The sequence below is a fragment of the Vicugna pacos genome, chromosome 22 (genome assembly GCF_048564905.1).
Source record: "Vicugna pacos chromosome 22, VicPac4, whole genome shotgun sequence".
NCBI classification, from domain to species: domain Eukaryota; kingdom Metazoa; phylum Chordata; class Mammalia; order Artiodactyla; family Camelidae; genus Vicugna; species Vicugna pacos.
The window spans coordinates 6,444,590-6,458,700 of record NC_133008.1 but is presented as its reverse complement, the minus strand read 5'-3'; the positions used below and the strand labels follow the sequence as shown (position 1 = coordinate 6,458,700).

General features: G+C 50.6%; 1 protein-coding gene across 1 annotated transcript in view; it reads right to left on the bottom strand.

Moving 5' to 3' along the window:
* Nucleotides 1–364: 364 nt before the first annotated feature.
* GFPT2 (glutamine-fructose-6-phosphate transaminase 2) overlaps nt 365–14,111 on the bottom strand; it is a 39,586-nt gene continuing 25,839 nt past the window's right edge. Inside the window, exons 10-19 of the mRNA XM_006198908.4 lie at nt 13,107–13,270; nt 11,537–11,632; nt 11,351–11,448; nt 10,943–11,063; nt 8,588–8,745; nt 8,337–8,451; nt 5,803–5,930; nt 3,670–3,837; nt 2,632–2,793; nt 365–1,254 (exon numbers count right to left, since the gene is read on the bottom strand). Of these exons, the coding sequence (XP_006198970.1) occupies nt 1,210–1,254; nt 2,632–2,793; nt 3,670–3,837; nt 5,803–5,930; nt 8,337–8,451; nt 8,588–8,745; nt 10,943–11,063; nt 11,351–11,448; nt 11,537–11,632; nt 13,107–13,270 (1,255 nt within the window). The 3' untranslated portion in view covers nt 365–1,209. The remainder of the gene's footprint in view (nt 1,255–2,631; nt 2,794–3,669; nt 3,838–5,802; nt 5,931–8,336; nt 8,452–8,587; nt 8,746–10,942; nt 11,064–11,350; nt 11,449–11,536; nt 11,633–13,106; nt 13,271–14,111) is intronic.

Sequence of the window (14,111 nt, the reverse complement as noted above, 5' to 3'; positions counted from 1 at the left end):
AGGAAGATAGAGCACCCATTGCTCATTGGGGGAAAAAAAGTGCAATTTGAGTGTCATCCCTGTACGTTGCTGTCGGGCTCTGGGCAGCCATCTCAAGCACCGTCATGCGACCCAGCCCCTCCAACAGCTGTTTGGTGGCTTCTCAGCCCAGAGACCCAGACCTCCTGCATTTTGTTCCATTCTGTTAAAACAGCCCTCATGCTCATCCTAGAACCACAGAGATCCCAGGTGTGGGGGCAACGCCAGTGGCTATCAACAAAGGGGGCCGCTTCCACCAGATCTATTGAGTTCTTATTCTGAGGAGCCCTCAAAAGCCACGAAGGCAAAAAGGATGAGATTAACAAAAATCCACACAACACCCCGAAAAATTGTACTGTCTTTATTGTCTTAAAATTGCATAGTACTTTGATTGTGCACGCCTGTAACAGAGGGCAAGGGAGCTCACTCGAAACTGCCCTCTTGCATGGGTTCTTCCAAGCCGTTTTACTGTGGGCAGGAGCAGGGACCGAAATGCTGCCTGGGCTGTAATAAAAACCACGATCAGACGAAAGAGCAGGTGGAGAGTCGGAGAGATTGTAGATGAGAGGACACTGCTGAAGGAGGCTGAGATTCTGACAGGACTTACAGGAGGCATAGGAAGATAGCGGGAAGGGCTTCCCCGAAGTCAGGGTACGGGACTCGGGAGCAGTCAAGAGAGGATGGGAAAGGAGAAAGGAGTCCAGAGGGGCGATGCCTGGTGCTCAAATCTGAGATGAATGCCCTCTACCTGGAGACGGGGCACACTGGGTAGCCGGGGGCACGGTCTGGGAGTTACCTTGGCTACAGAAAAGCCACATACTAGAAAAATAACTTAAAAGCTATACAATTGTCATTATAAATATTTTGTCTTTTAAAACTAACTAGTGTTGGTTAAAAAAGGTTCACAGTTATTCTGAAGAGAGCTGTACCTCTATTGCACGGGAGTGGAAAAGTTCGCTCTGGTCCCCGTGTGTAAACAAAGATTCCCTTCTCCTCTGGCGACTTCAGGACACAGAGAAAGATGATCTGCTGTAAGCAAAGCACTTGGGCACAAGGCACGTCAAAGCTGTCAAGCTCTACTGGGATCTACTCAGAACACGCAGAATGCCAGCTTTTCTTCCCACTTTGTGTCACTTGGGACAGGTCTTGAAACAGACTGAAGGTGGCGATGGTCTCCTCGCACTCATGTTCTTATTCCACGGTTACAGACTTGGCCAGATTTCTGGGGAAGTCAACCTAAAACGACAGAAAGTAGCTGCTCAGGACCATGTAGCTCTCAGCAACACGCTGTCTGGCAAAGCTGCCCATCAGAACACTTGACGACACGAAGACGGGCGTTCTGGGTCACCTCCAACCACAGACTCCTTGAGACCTGCATCTTGAAAGTGGTTCCTTACTCCAGAAACTATACAGAGTTTAGTTCACACAGTAAACATTTATGGGGCACCCAGTATGTGTCATTGTGCAGTGTTAACACTATTAAAAGGATATGATTCCTGCTATTAAAAACAGCTAGCTCAATTCGTACTTTGAAAGATTCACTTTCCTTGGAAGGATACGCACTAAATCCATGAGACTTATTGGTTAAGGGTGGGGGCCAGGAAGGAAATGTGTCTGGGAGTGGATAATAAAGTGGGCTTCAACTTTATCTGCAGAGTCGTATTTATTTTACAATAATGTTAAAAAAAAAAGAAGAAAAATATGTATATATATTCATTCTAACTGTATTTATTATGCTCTTAATACGCGAGATGCTCTTCTGGGAAGTGAGGATACAGTGGTCAGACGACGTTCCTGCCCTGAAGACAAAATGTTAGCAAATGTCAGTGCTGGGTGGTACACCCAGCAACAGGCATCAGCTCCATCGTTCCTGGTACTGTTACGTATTTCTTAAAGCTCCTCAAAATAACATTGCAATAAAACTTCTGTTTCTTTGCCCAGTGAATTGTGTGTTCTCACACACTTTCTGGTGAGATCATAAATTAGTTCGTCTCTGGAACAGAAGTTGACAATATATGTTAGGGGTCTCAAAATGTTGAATGATTTGCTAGCCTGAGGACAAATCTTAAATGTGGGAGGAAGATGTGTGTACAGATATGTTCACTGCAGTTTTTATTTATGCAGATATTCTAAAAACTTAGAAACAGTTTAAATAGTAGAATTATTTACTGATAATACTGATTTACTGATGAAGTCATTGTTAAAATCTATGTTTTAACGTGGTAGTGGAATATTGTGCAATGATCCAATGTGGCTTACAAGTGCAAGAGGTGAGAAAACATTGTGATATATTAAAAAGGAAGATGTAAAACCTCACCCTTGATATTATCTCACAAAATCTTCAAAAACTCTCAGGCACAAGGAAGACTGGAGTAAAGTACTACATTTGCTAGGTAACCCTGTCTCTGGATGAGAAGCTTATGGTTTAAAATGGTCTTCACACATCTCTCAGCACCCACCTGTTTTCAGGGGGTCTAAGTTACTTTAAGAAGGGTTATTTTAAGTAAAAACATTTCTCCAATGACTATTTCTGCCGAGTAAGTGTTTCAGAACAAAGCGGAACTCGGGGTTACGTGTTTCCCCTTTGCTGGTGGGGACGGTTCGCAGACGTACGTCGTATCCTCGGAGAACAGCCAAGTGGAAGGAAAGGAGCTGCAGTGGAATCACACTCAGGATGCCCTGCAGGCAGTCCACGGTGTGGGGCAGCTCGATGGTTTTGTACGCAAACTTGGAGCTTTCGGTGTCGTCCTTGGAGCACAGTATAATCGGGCGACCCTGAAACAGAGAAGCGTGGTCCATCACAAGACGCAGATCCCTCACACTCGGCAGAGTTCCCGAGGTCAACAGTCTGCAGTGACAGCAGTGACCTTTCGTTTTTGCTGGAGTTACGGGTGAGGGGATGTGTTCGGTTGGTGTAAAGGACAAAGCGCTGGTGCTCTGGGGGGAGGCTCCTGTGCTGCCCTGGGAGGGTGGTCACTCTCCTGCTGCGTCGCTCAGTGCCCGTTAGCCGAGGGGCTCCGGTGCGCCCTGCAAAGAGCAGGTCACGTCCACTCCTTACTCTGGGGGCTCACAGTCAAGTGGCAGGAAAACAGAAACATAAATAAGCCATAAAACACAATAAATGACACAGTTGGGAGACAGTGGTGAGGCCTGGGAAACACTCGCTACAAAGAAGACATTCGTATCAGACCTGCACGATGAGAGGCCAACTCCCCAAAGATCTGTGGGAAGAATGTTCGAGGCAGAGGGAACAGCCTGTGTTTTACGAGTTGTTCTAGCGAATTATTAAACCTGAGGCAGTCTTGTGGCCAATGGTGCCCTTCCGCTGTGAAATCTAACTCTGGGAAGCCAGCATCAGAACTGCCCCGGGGCCCTCCACGGGAGACCCCTTCTGGCCTCCAAGCCTGGGATTCAGGACACCTGTGGGCAACCTGGATCACTGGGCCTCACCGAGGAACTTCTGTGGGCACGGCCGCAGGCTGGCCAGCTCCTTTCTGAATGTGCACCTTGCGTGAGGGGGCCCAGGAGAGAGTGTGTGCTCACACCTGCTCGCCGGCAGGAAGACCCGTCGCTGGTGCTGGTAGATGGTGGGCGGGGCATGTGTGGAAGAGAACAGGAGAGCAGTGGCCCAGCACCGCTGAGGGCCCTCACCTGGCGGGCCGTGACCTGCTGCAGGGCGTTCTGGCATTTGGCAAAGCAAGGATCCTTCATGATGACCATGATGACGGGCATCTGCTTATCAATCAGGGCCAGGGGCCCGTGCTTCAGCTCCCCAGCCAGGATGCCTTCTGAGTGCATGTAGGTTATCTCTTTAATTTTCTGGGGAAACAGGAGATGGGGTCAGTGTTACACTGGGCAGACAAGGCACTGGAGCGTATCAGCAAGAGGGCAGGAAGGGGAGCCCAGGAGGGGTGATTCTAGGAAGCAGGGAGCTGAGGGTTACAAGGCAGTTGGACGCATGGAGCGGTCAACAGCACTGAGGGTGGCTGGCAAGGCCAGGGCCAGGGGAGAGGGCTGGCTGCTGTCCAGAGCATGCACAAAGCCCAGCACACAGCCTGTGTCCCCAGGCCAGCCCCGAGGCACGGCCAGCCCCGAGGCACAGCCAGCCCCGCCTTGAACGGACAAATCAGTGTCAATCTAGCTTCCCTCTTCCCTCTATGTAGTCAGCCCGATGGCTTCTCCGCAGTCACAATTTGTAATGATGGTCTTGTATTCTATGCCTTCGTCCAATTATTTGATTAATCATTTCCCCAGTTCTAGACCATGAATAGCTTCCAAAAGGTTGCTGCAACTTACCTATCAGGCAAAATCACACACACACTGGGCTGTTAATGGAGTTTTCCCCTACATTTAGGGAAATCCTTTTTTTTTTTTTTCTGGTTACTATTAAACCCATGACATTGAGCTGGTGAGAGTGTTGAAAAAAACATTTCTCAGGCCGCCTAGAACTATTTATTTGGGTCAGGGACACATTGTCAGGAGTGCGGCTCCACCCTGGATGCCGCAGCCCGCCAGAGTGCTGGCACCCAAGTGACTGCAGAGACGCCAGTGACTTATGCCAGCAGTAGCGTAAAAGCTTCTTTCTTTCCCCAAAGACGAACTTGGAGACACACTGAATACACATCTTTTAGCACTATTCTCAGGGCCTGCAGCTGAACATCCCCCACCAGACAGCAGAGGCAAGGGGGTGGGGCACTGAAAGTGCGCCCCGCCCAGGCATTGCCTCCCCTGCCCCTGAGAAGCAGCGTGGCTGGCCCCTCACTGCCTCTGACAGGGGCCAGAGTCTCCACTGGAAGGGTGTGGAAGTTGGAGCTCACTTCAGTCATCACGGCTTGCATGCCCCTCCCGACTCTTACCTTCCACCCTCTCCCAACCCTCACCTCCCATAATACTCTCTGACTTGTGTCCCCCGCTGCAGCCAGCATTGTCTTCCAAATGGGGATGGTGGGGCGGCAGTGGCCACTTGCTCCCACAGGGAGAGGTGGGGAGCCAAGCTTGGTCACAGATGATGCTCATGTCTGGGTTCCAAGTGTTGCCTCACCTGTGACATTGTCTCCCAGGTACCTTGGTTGAGCATTCTGATCCATAAACAGCAAGTAGATCGTTTTTAAGGGGCTGGGGCCCCTGGACAGCACTGCCCACCCTCTGAAGTAGGCCTGCAGTTCTGGCACTATGCCCCTACCCCAACAGCTTTCTCCTAAGTGGGTGTGGATCTCTACTGCCACCGTAGACAAAACAGCCAGTCACCAATATAAAAAATGTGGGGCCTCTGGGGATCATTCCTGTAGGATCCCAGCTTCCCTTGGAAGTTTGAGGAGCAACAGGGAAACTCTGCAGAGACCTGACCCCATTATTCTGGTCTGCAAATCCTCCCACGCAGACTGCTTATGGTAGTGGAAAAAAGCAAAGTCCACATGAACGCCTGAGTTTGAATCTGAGGCTGATGACTTCCATCATGTAATCTTGAGCAAGACGAATTTTTTGGAGGCTCAGTTTCCTCCTATGTAAAGCGTGGACAGTAACTGCCAGCTTCTCAGAGGGTGCTCCTAAGGTGTGAACGAGCTATCCTAGATGGAGCCTGGCGCTGCTGGGCACCTCAGGGGCCCCGGTGAGGGTGCCCTGCCCGTTTCTTCTCAGGAGACCATGTCCCGCCAGCTGGAACAGCTGGTGGGTGAGCGGCACCCTCCCCTCCCCTCCCCTAGCCCAAAGCCCTTCCCGCCTTCTTGCTGGTTTCTCATGCAGGGGCCAGTGGAGGTGGGGCTGGGGCGGGGCAGGGGGGCTCACCAGGGCTCCTTCCAGGCACGTGGCGTAGTTGTAGCCCCGCCCCATGACCAGGAGCGACCTCTGCGTGTAGAGCTCCAGGGCCAGGTCGTGGATCTTCTCGTCCAGGGACAACACTTCCTTGATCAGCTCTGAGTCAAGCACACAGCAGAGGGGAGAGCCAGTCACATGGATTACACAAGAGTCACACAGAACAGTCATGGTGTGTGAGACAAGGTTTTGGAATCCAAAAAAAGAAGAAGAAGAAGAAATTAAATAACTTAAAAAGACAAAGACCAAATAGTAACTTTGGTCTAGTCATTTTATGAAAAATTAAGTAAGTTAGTTCTTTTCCAAAGAAAAGAGAAAATCTGGCCACACAGAGATTTGTAGCTGGAGAACGGAGGAGTATTTAAATCACTTTTTCAAATAACTGTGAATGTTCTTTGATACTACCCCAAACCCAAGAAGTGCAATTTCTTAAAAGGGTAGTTGCAAATGTGGAATCTGAGATCATATCAACAAACGGTTCCTACCTTTTTACATGAAAATGCGTCAGTCTACCCTGCGCTTGCTTAAATGGGTGTTTTACGTGTGCATAATTGTGTAACATTGCATTGGCCATTTGCAAAATACTGGTTCACTGAGGTATGCAAATCTTCTAAAAACGTACACATTTCACCATAAAATATTTTTTAAAAATCATCTTTGCTAAAATCACCACAATCTGTTAAAATCACCCGAGATATCTGAGTACCGGGAAGTGGTCAGATTCATACTGACAACACGAGTTTTCCAAAATCCCAAGTTTCAGTTGAAAGCTCGAAGTTTATCACTGGCAACAAATACTGTCATCAGTCGTTTTCCTTAAAGTACTGGGCTAACTTGGTTCATTTTTGAGAAAATGTCTGCCGAGCACCCCAGTCAGCTTGCTATTCAATCGCAGGCTGCTCTTCTCTGAAACAACCATCATGCTATAAGGTGCAGCAGAGCCCTTTCTGAATATTTCCCATTTGCCACTTAGAATATTAAAAAGCATTGCAGTTTAATAAGACTAGCGCATTTTACTGCATCATCAAAGGCATTCTTAAGTGAAGCTGTTAGCCTCTCAGTCACAAGAACAGTGTGGTGCCTCTGCCTTGAAGCGGCCACCACTGCCTTTGCAAGTGTCCACAGTGAGAAAGGTAGAAGCGTCTTATTTATGATAAATAACACCCGACTAGGAAGACAGTTTTGACTGCAAGGGTCCTGTAGACCCGCAGGACCTGCGGACCACATCTTGGCAACTGCCTACTGAGCAGAATAGAGTCCTGTTTTGGCAGGGTTATTACCTGGCTTAGTTAAGAATGCTTGTCTTGTCAATACATTTTCAACATGTGGTCATATTCAGAGCCCCAGACCTTGTGTATGGTTAGATGGTGGCTTTCCTTCTCTGCCTTCTCTGGGGTTTGCCCTTGGCTCTCAGGGAGGTCCCAGTGCCTGCTCCATCTCTGGGAGGGGCCGCCCCCCAGCCCTGTGACCACCCCCGTGACCCCCTGCTCCCAGGGCTTGCTCCGTGCGAGCCACGGGGTGAGGTCCTTTCATTTCACACTCTCAAAACTGCACAAAGAAACTCCAGCTCTTCTTCCCTGGGGTGCAAGTGACTGAAGGAAAGGAGTGGGTGCTTATCTTGGCAGTCCCAGGATGGCCACAGGGCAGGGCACACAATTGGTCCTGAATCCATGTTTGGTGAGTGAATGAATGAGTGAATGAATAATTGAAACCACGGTCCCCTCAAAGAGCTCGCAACTTGGTGCAACAGACATTGAAGCTCACTGGGTGCGACAGATAGGACCCAGCAAGGAAGAGTCTGATGAGTCCGTGAAGGAGCAGTCTGGGCCAGGAAGAGGCTTGGGGGCCATTTGCAACTTCTTGGGTATTTCCTGAGCACCGACTGAATGTCTGCCCTAGCTGGACACTGGCATCCAGGAGTGTCTCTGACAGACAGGGCTGTGCGCTCACTGAGCTGACACAGCTGGGGGAGACAAGCCAGGACACAGATGAACAGGTCATTTCAAATCATGGCATTTGCTATAGAGAAAAGAAATGGACTAACATTTCATAGACAGCTGGGCGAGGGATTAGGGCCTCTGTTAGGGTGGACAGGGAGGGTCCCAGGAGGTGACATTGGAGCTGAGACTCAGGGGGAGAGGGGAGAGCTGTCAGCCGTAGGTAGAGCTGGGGGAAGAGGGTTTTGGTAGAGCCAGGGCAAAGGCCCTGTGGTGGAAAGAGCTTGGCACTGCTGAGGATCAGAAGGTCAGTGAGGCAGCTCAGGGAGGGGCAGGGAGCTCAATGAGGTCAGAGGCGCAGGGTCTCAGCATGCAGGCCTCCAGGGCTCGGTGACCAGTGTGGGCTTTACTCTTGGCCTAGTGGGGCCCGCTGCAGGGACTCAGTGGTGAGTAGGAAGTTCTAGGGAGGAGGAGGGAGTGATTAACAGCATGGGAGAGAGTCAAGGGAGAGACCAGCCAGGAGCAGTCCACAGGATTTGATCATGAGCAAAGCGTAGCTCTGGGACGTACCAGGTAGAGATCTCAGGCCATGGATAATCTCTCGCCTTCTGTTTTGCAGTGAAATACGGTCTTCGGACATCATCAGACCAAACATCACCAGAGAGATGAACTGACTGGTGTAAGCCTGCAGACAACACGGTGGCGTCAGCAGAGCCAGGGTGAACAAGTGCATGGCAACCATCCAAGACGGATAGGTCTCTGGGCTTCCCTCTCGGCCTCCTGTCCACCCGCCCACGCGGGTGCCACGCAGCTCCTTCTACCTTGGTGCTGGCCACGCCGATCTCCGGTCCCGCGTTGATGTGGACGCCACAGTCAGTCTCTCGGGAGATGGAGCTGCCCACGGTGTTGGTGACGCCCACGGTCAGGGCCCGGCGGTCCTTACAGTAACGCAGCGCCAGGAGGGTGTCTGCAGTCTCGCCTGCCACACATGTCCTTCTTTTCAGCTCACAGGTGCTGGCTCGGCCAGCCCGCACCCCCAACCCCCAACTCATTTACTTTTCTTAGCCAGAAATTGGGGCCCAGACACAGTGCTCAGAAAGGAAAATGCGTGCTCAACAATTTTTCTGGTTGATTCTTAGATTCAAGATTTTGCTTCTTTTTATGTGGCAAGCACTCTCATTCACTGTCTCTGAACTCTCATGACAACTCCATTGGGGCTGGCACCCCCGTTTTCCCTTGAGGATGGGGTGCTCAGAGGCGGAGAAAATTGATGTCTCATTTGCTCAAGGCCAAGTAGCTGCGGCTGACAGGGCAGGCCTAGCCCCCCGTGCCCTTTCCCAGACGCTGAACTGCCTTTTTCAGGATGGGCTGGCATTTAACATTGTTGTTTTTTAAGAATGTCCCTAAATAGTGCAGATTTTGTTTTGTTTTTAAAATTAAAAAAAAAATTGGGGGGGAGGTAATTAGGTTTTAATATTTATTTATATTTAGAGGAGGGACTGGGGATTGAACCTAGGACTTTGTGTGTGCTACGCATGTGCTCTGCCCCTGAGCTATACCCTCCCCCCATCAGACAGATTTTGTTTCAAAGGAGAACAGCTTCTTGCAGCCTCCCAGTTGTGGCCTCAAATTATTTTCATAATAAAGCTACCTAAATACTTTCATGCAAAAGTCAGCACAAACTCCTTATGTTTGTAAATCCTAAGAACTCAAGCTAAAGTAAACGCGATCCAGACCATAAAACCAAACGTTTTTGCTCCACGTTCGGTGTCCACACAGCCGCCGCTCTTGGCTATGCTGTCCCAGCGGCTCTGTGGGCAGGCTGCGGCTACTACCGCCAGCTCCCCTCAGACCAGTGCCCAGCACACTGGGGTGTCACATGGCCCGCCCTCAGGGTCACTGGGGGCGAAGGCTGGGGAGCAGGGAGGCTCTGCCTTCATCAGCTGCCCCTTCACCAGTTTCTGATAGCTTTTAAAAATTTGAAATAAAGGGCTAAACAAAATGAAACTTGAAGCCCCTTTTAGGAAGTCACTCTGGAGCTGCCACTGCATTATCTTCACATTAAACCCATCCCTGTCCTTTGGTCAGTGGCTTCCACCAATTCATGACACATTCTGAGGCTCTGGCGGGACTGTAAATGCAAAGGCAGCAGTGACGGCTGAAGCCCGAGGGCAGCGCCTGGTCTGAGGCAGTCCGCTAGGTGGCGAGTGTGTCTGCATGAGTTTCTGTCAGCTTGCCACCGAGATGGAAATGTATTAAAAGCTCGAAATGAAAAAGAATATGAAAATGAATATATGTATGTACGTGGATGACTGAAACACGATGCTTACACTGGAAGTTGACACACTGTGACTGAGTATACTTCAATCAAAACAAAAAGTTAAAAATGAAGCGATATTAAAAGGTACCAGGGCATTGCTATTCATGCTTCAGTTGTGATAATGACATTGTGGTCATACTTTTTCTTTTATCATTTAGAGATATGTTTTCAAGTATTTATGGATGAAAAAATGTGATGTCTGATATTGACTTCAAAATAACCCATGGAAGGGGAAGGGTTGAAGTGGATATGATGACACAAATGGGTGAATTATTCCGGAACGTAACTGCCGAGCCTAGGCAATTCCTTATGGGATTCTCTCTTTTTCTATAAAGGTTTGGAATTCTCCATAATTATTATAAAAATCCTCCTAGTGCTCACGGGGGCTCCAAGCGTAGAGCCATGGATCACCTCCTGACCCTCTGCCCTGCCTGGCCAGGGCAGATGCCCACGTCTAGTGTTGGGATGGTGTCCTGGCAGGTTTGCTAAGCTGAGGGTGGCCTGGGCTGCACACCTGAGCAGTGTCTCTCCACGCCCTGCTCCTGCTGGATTGTGTGAGCACAGTCCTTGAAGTGATTCTCAACCGGCAGAATTTTGAAGAACTTTCCTCTAACACATTTATGAGGACCTTGGCCAGGGGTCCCTTAAGTCTTGGACTTGGAACAGCAAGAGGAGGGAGCTACATGGCCCCCCACCCCATAAAATGGACAGTGACTGATGGCTCTGAGGCTTAAATGACCCTGGCACGGGAGGGTGGCACATGGCTGGTGTGCAGAGAATTTCACTGGATAAAGGAGGGAGGGAGGTGCATGGCGTGTTACCAAGAGGGTAACTAATGAAAACCAGTAACCCTTACCTGACTGGCTTATGAAAAAGCAGACGTCATCCCTGAACACGGGAGTGTTCCTGTCCAGGAAATCGCTAGCAAGCTCGACCATCACGGGCAGCTCGGTCAGTTCTTCCAAAACTTGCCGCGTCTGAAGCGAGCGAGAATGGGGACTAAAGTTAGTCACTGACACTACGGGGACACGGGCAGCTGGGCTTCTGGGACAGCCTGTGAAATGACATCTCTGTGTCCAGGTGGTGAGAGCGCTTTAGGCACTCACAGGCCGAATCGCACAGGAAGGACTCAGTGCCAACTCTCACGCGGGCTCTCGGCACCGAATTTGGAAGGCCAGACACGCGGCAGCATTTAGGACGCACCTTGTCCCAGGCCATACTGACCCCCGGGCTCTGTCGAGGGCCCCCGGTGGGTTGCACTTACGGCCACGGCGGCGTGGTAGCTGGTTCCACAGCCAATCACGATGAGCCGGCGGCATCGTCTGATCTCCTTCAGGTGGTCCTTCAAGCCGCCCAGGAGCACTGGAGGACACACGCGCAACGTCAGTGCCGGCCTGAGTCGCCCGACACAGGGGCTGCACACTGGCCCACGGCACGGACTGGGGGTTACCTGTGTTGGTCTCAAAATTCACCCGACCTCTCATTGTGTTGAAAACCGATTCTGGCTGTTCAAAAATCTCCTTCTGCATAAATGCGCTGAAGTTACCTGGTCAAACAAACATCCACAAGATGAATCCAACCTAATTCTGCTACATTTCCACTGCTTGACGCTCAGTCAGGATGAGGTCATGATGCAGTCAGTCACATGTAAAGGCCACTGCAGATGACAAAAGGTGTCCCCAGGTACCGTCCCCCCTTGATACGCGTGACGACAAGTCGGACCAGGTGTGGTCACTGTCTTCAATGTACATATAAACCCTGCAGCTTGAGGGAGCGAGGGAGGTAAGTACCAAGGCGTCCCTGGCCTGCCTGGGCTGTACTCCGTGTAGCAAGTCCAAAGAAAGTAAAACGCCTTGCTTCCTCACACCCACTTACTCAGGGAAGCACAAAATTAAGCAAGTCCAGGGAAACAGGCAATTAAAAAAAATACCCTCCTAGCCTCTGTATTTCACACACACACACACACACACACACACACACACACACACACACCAAAGAACAACAAAAATCTTTCCAGCCACACGCGCCAGGGCCCTGATCTGCATGAAACTGGATGATGTCAAAGGGATGATCTGGCCACAGCATGTGGAGACCCTGGCAGGTGCTGCGCCCGATGTCTTGGAGGTGACCACGGACAGGGCGGGACTGCGCTCTGCGATACACATGTGCATGATGCCAAGCACTGCAGTGTCTCTGTCTGCCGTCCTTGACAGAGGACTTGTAGAAAAAGTGCCATGAAGCAAACAGAGCAAGAGAGGAGGGGGTGGGGCCACTGCAGATACAGGGCCAGGGAAGGGCTCTCTGAGGGGGCGACATTTCAGGGGAGATGTTCAGAAGGAGCCAGTCCTGGGAGAAGCAGAGCAGGTGCAGAGACCCCTCCGCCCCCCAGCCCCCCAGCCAGGTGAGCAAGCACTCGGCCTGTCTGAGTAACAGAGAGGCAGGCAGGGTGGAGCCGGAGAGAGGCAGTGGGGAGAGGCCGAAAGAGGCGGGGCGGGCTGGGTGTGGGGGCTTGTGGGCTGTGGCAGAGAGCGCGGGTTTTATTCCAAGCACAGTGGGAAGCCACTGGAGGCCTTTAAGCAGCAGGATAAGAAGGTATGATTCACATTCTGAGAAGTTCACCCAGGCTGCCCTGTGGGGAAGAGGGTGCAGGAAGACATACTCTCTCAGCAAGAAGAAAGGAGTTCACAGCCCCCTGTTACTGTAGGCCTCCCGTCCAGAGCAGAAACGATGCCTTTGGTGTAGGAATGTGTCCCAGGGAATCCGCAATGGGAGGTAACTGAGGGACTGAGGTCAGATCAAGCAGGGAGACCTGGTTCCTGGACACCGCCAGGAGCTCCCTTTGGAGGAGCCAGGCCAGGCGCCCCACATCCCCTGAGCAGTACGAACCACAGAACCAGCAGCCCCACAGCGGGCAGGAAGGCCATGGTGCACACTCAGGACAGGGCAGGGAGTCTCAGGAGCTCCCCCACAGAGCATCTGCCCCCGTGGCTACTGTACAGGGACCCTCAGAGGACACTTGCCTTTCATGATTTGCTGCAATTCCATCTGCAAGGTCTGGATGGCTCGAGATGGGTCATCACTAGCCGAACGCTTGACCCGATGAATAGAGAGCTTCCCATCAGCCACTGCAGCGATGTCATCATCCTCCAGGAAGACAACCCGGTTGGTGTGCTCTATGATAGCGCTAGAGCAAGGAGCACATGGCATCAGAGAGGGGCTTGCCCTTGACAGTTACAAGGTGGCAGTTACTCACTGCTCTCCAAGTGTGGGTCCCTATCAGCTGGATGGCATCTTAGGATATGGCATATGAACATCAATTCATGCTTCCCTCCCCTCCCTTCCCTACAGAATTATTCTGAAGCCAGTCCCGGACATCACATCATCTGCAAGCCTTTTGACTGATAGCTCTAAAAGATAAGGGTTATTTTTTAACCTACTATAATGCCATTATCACACCCAAGAATAATAGTTACTCCTTCATATCATCAGTTATCCAGGATGTTCAAATTTCCCCAACAATCTCACATAGGTTCATTTACAATTGCTTTCTTCATCAGGATGCAAACACCTTTGGAGGATGCTTGGGAACCAGCACACGACTCTGAATCACAAAGGGAAAGAATGAAACATTCATCTGCCATTCCCAATGATCTGTCTTTCAGAATAACCACATAGTTTAAGAAGGCAAGTTTCTCTTTATAGGAGGAGTACAGCTCACGGAGAAGGAATGATAAAATTACAGCAATCGACTTATGAACTCCGAACCATTAAAAGCCCTAATCAAGGTCCACCAATGGCTACTGAAACCAAGAGATGAAAAGCCGAGAGCAGCTTTATGGTGGCTGCATAAGGCTGGTGAAACCTGAACCCCCGATCAACTTGACCAGCACAAGAAGACAATGAGACATAGTGCCTCCTGATGGAAGGACACACTACAGCTATGAAGTGAGTCTTGCCGAAACAGCCAAACCTGAATATCAAGCTCCTAGACACCTGTAAACTCCTGTCTGCAGGAAACAAGGTCA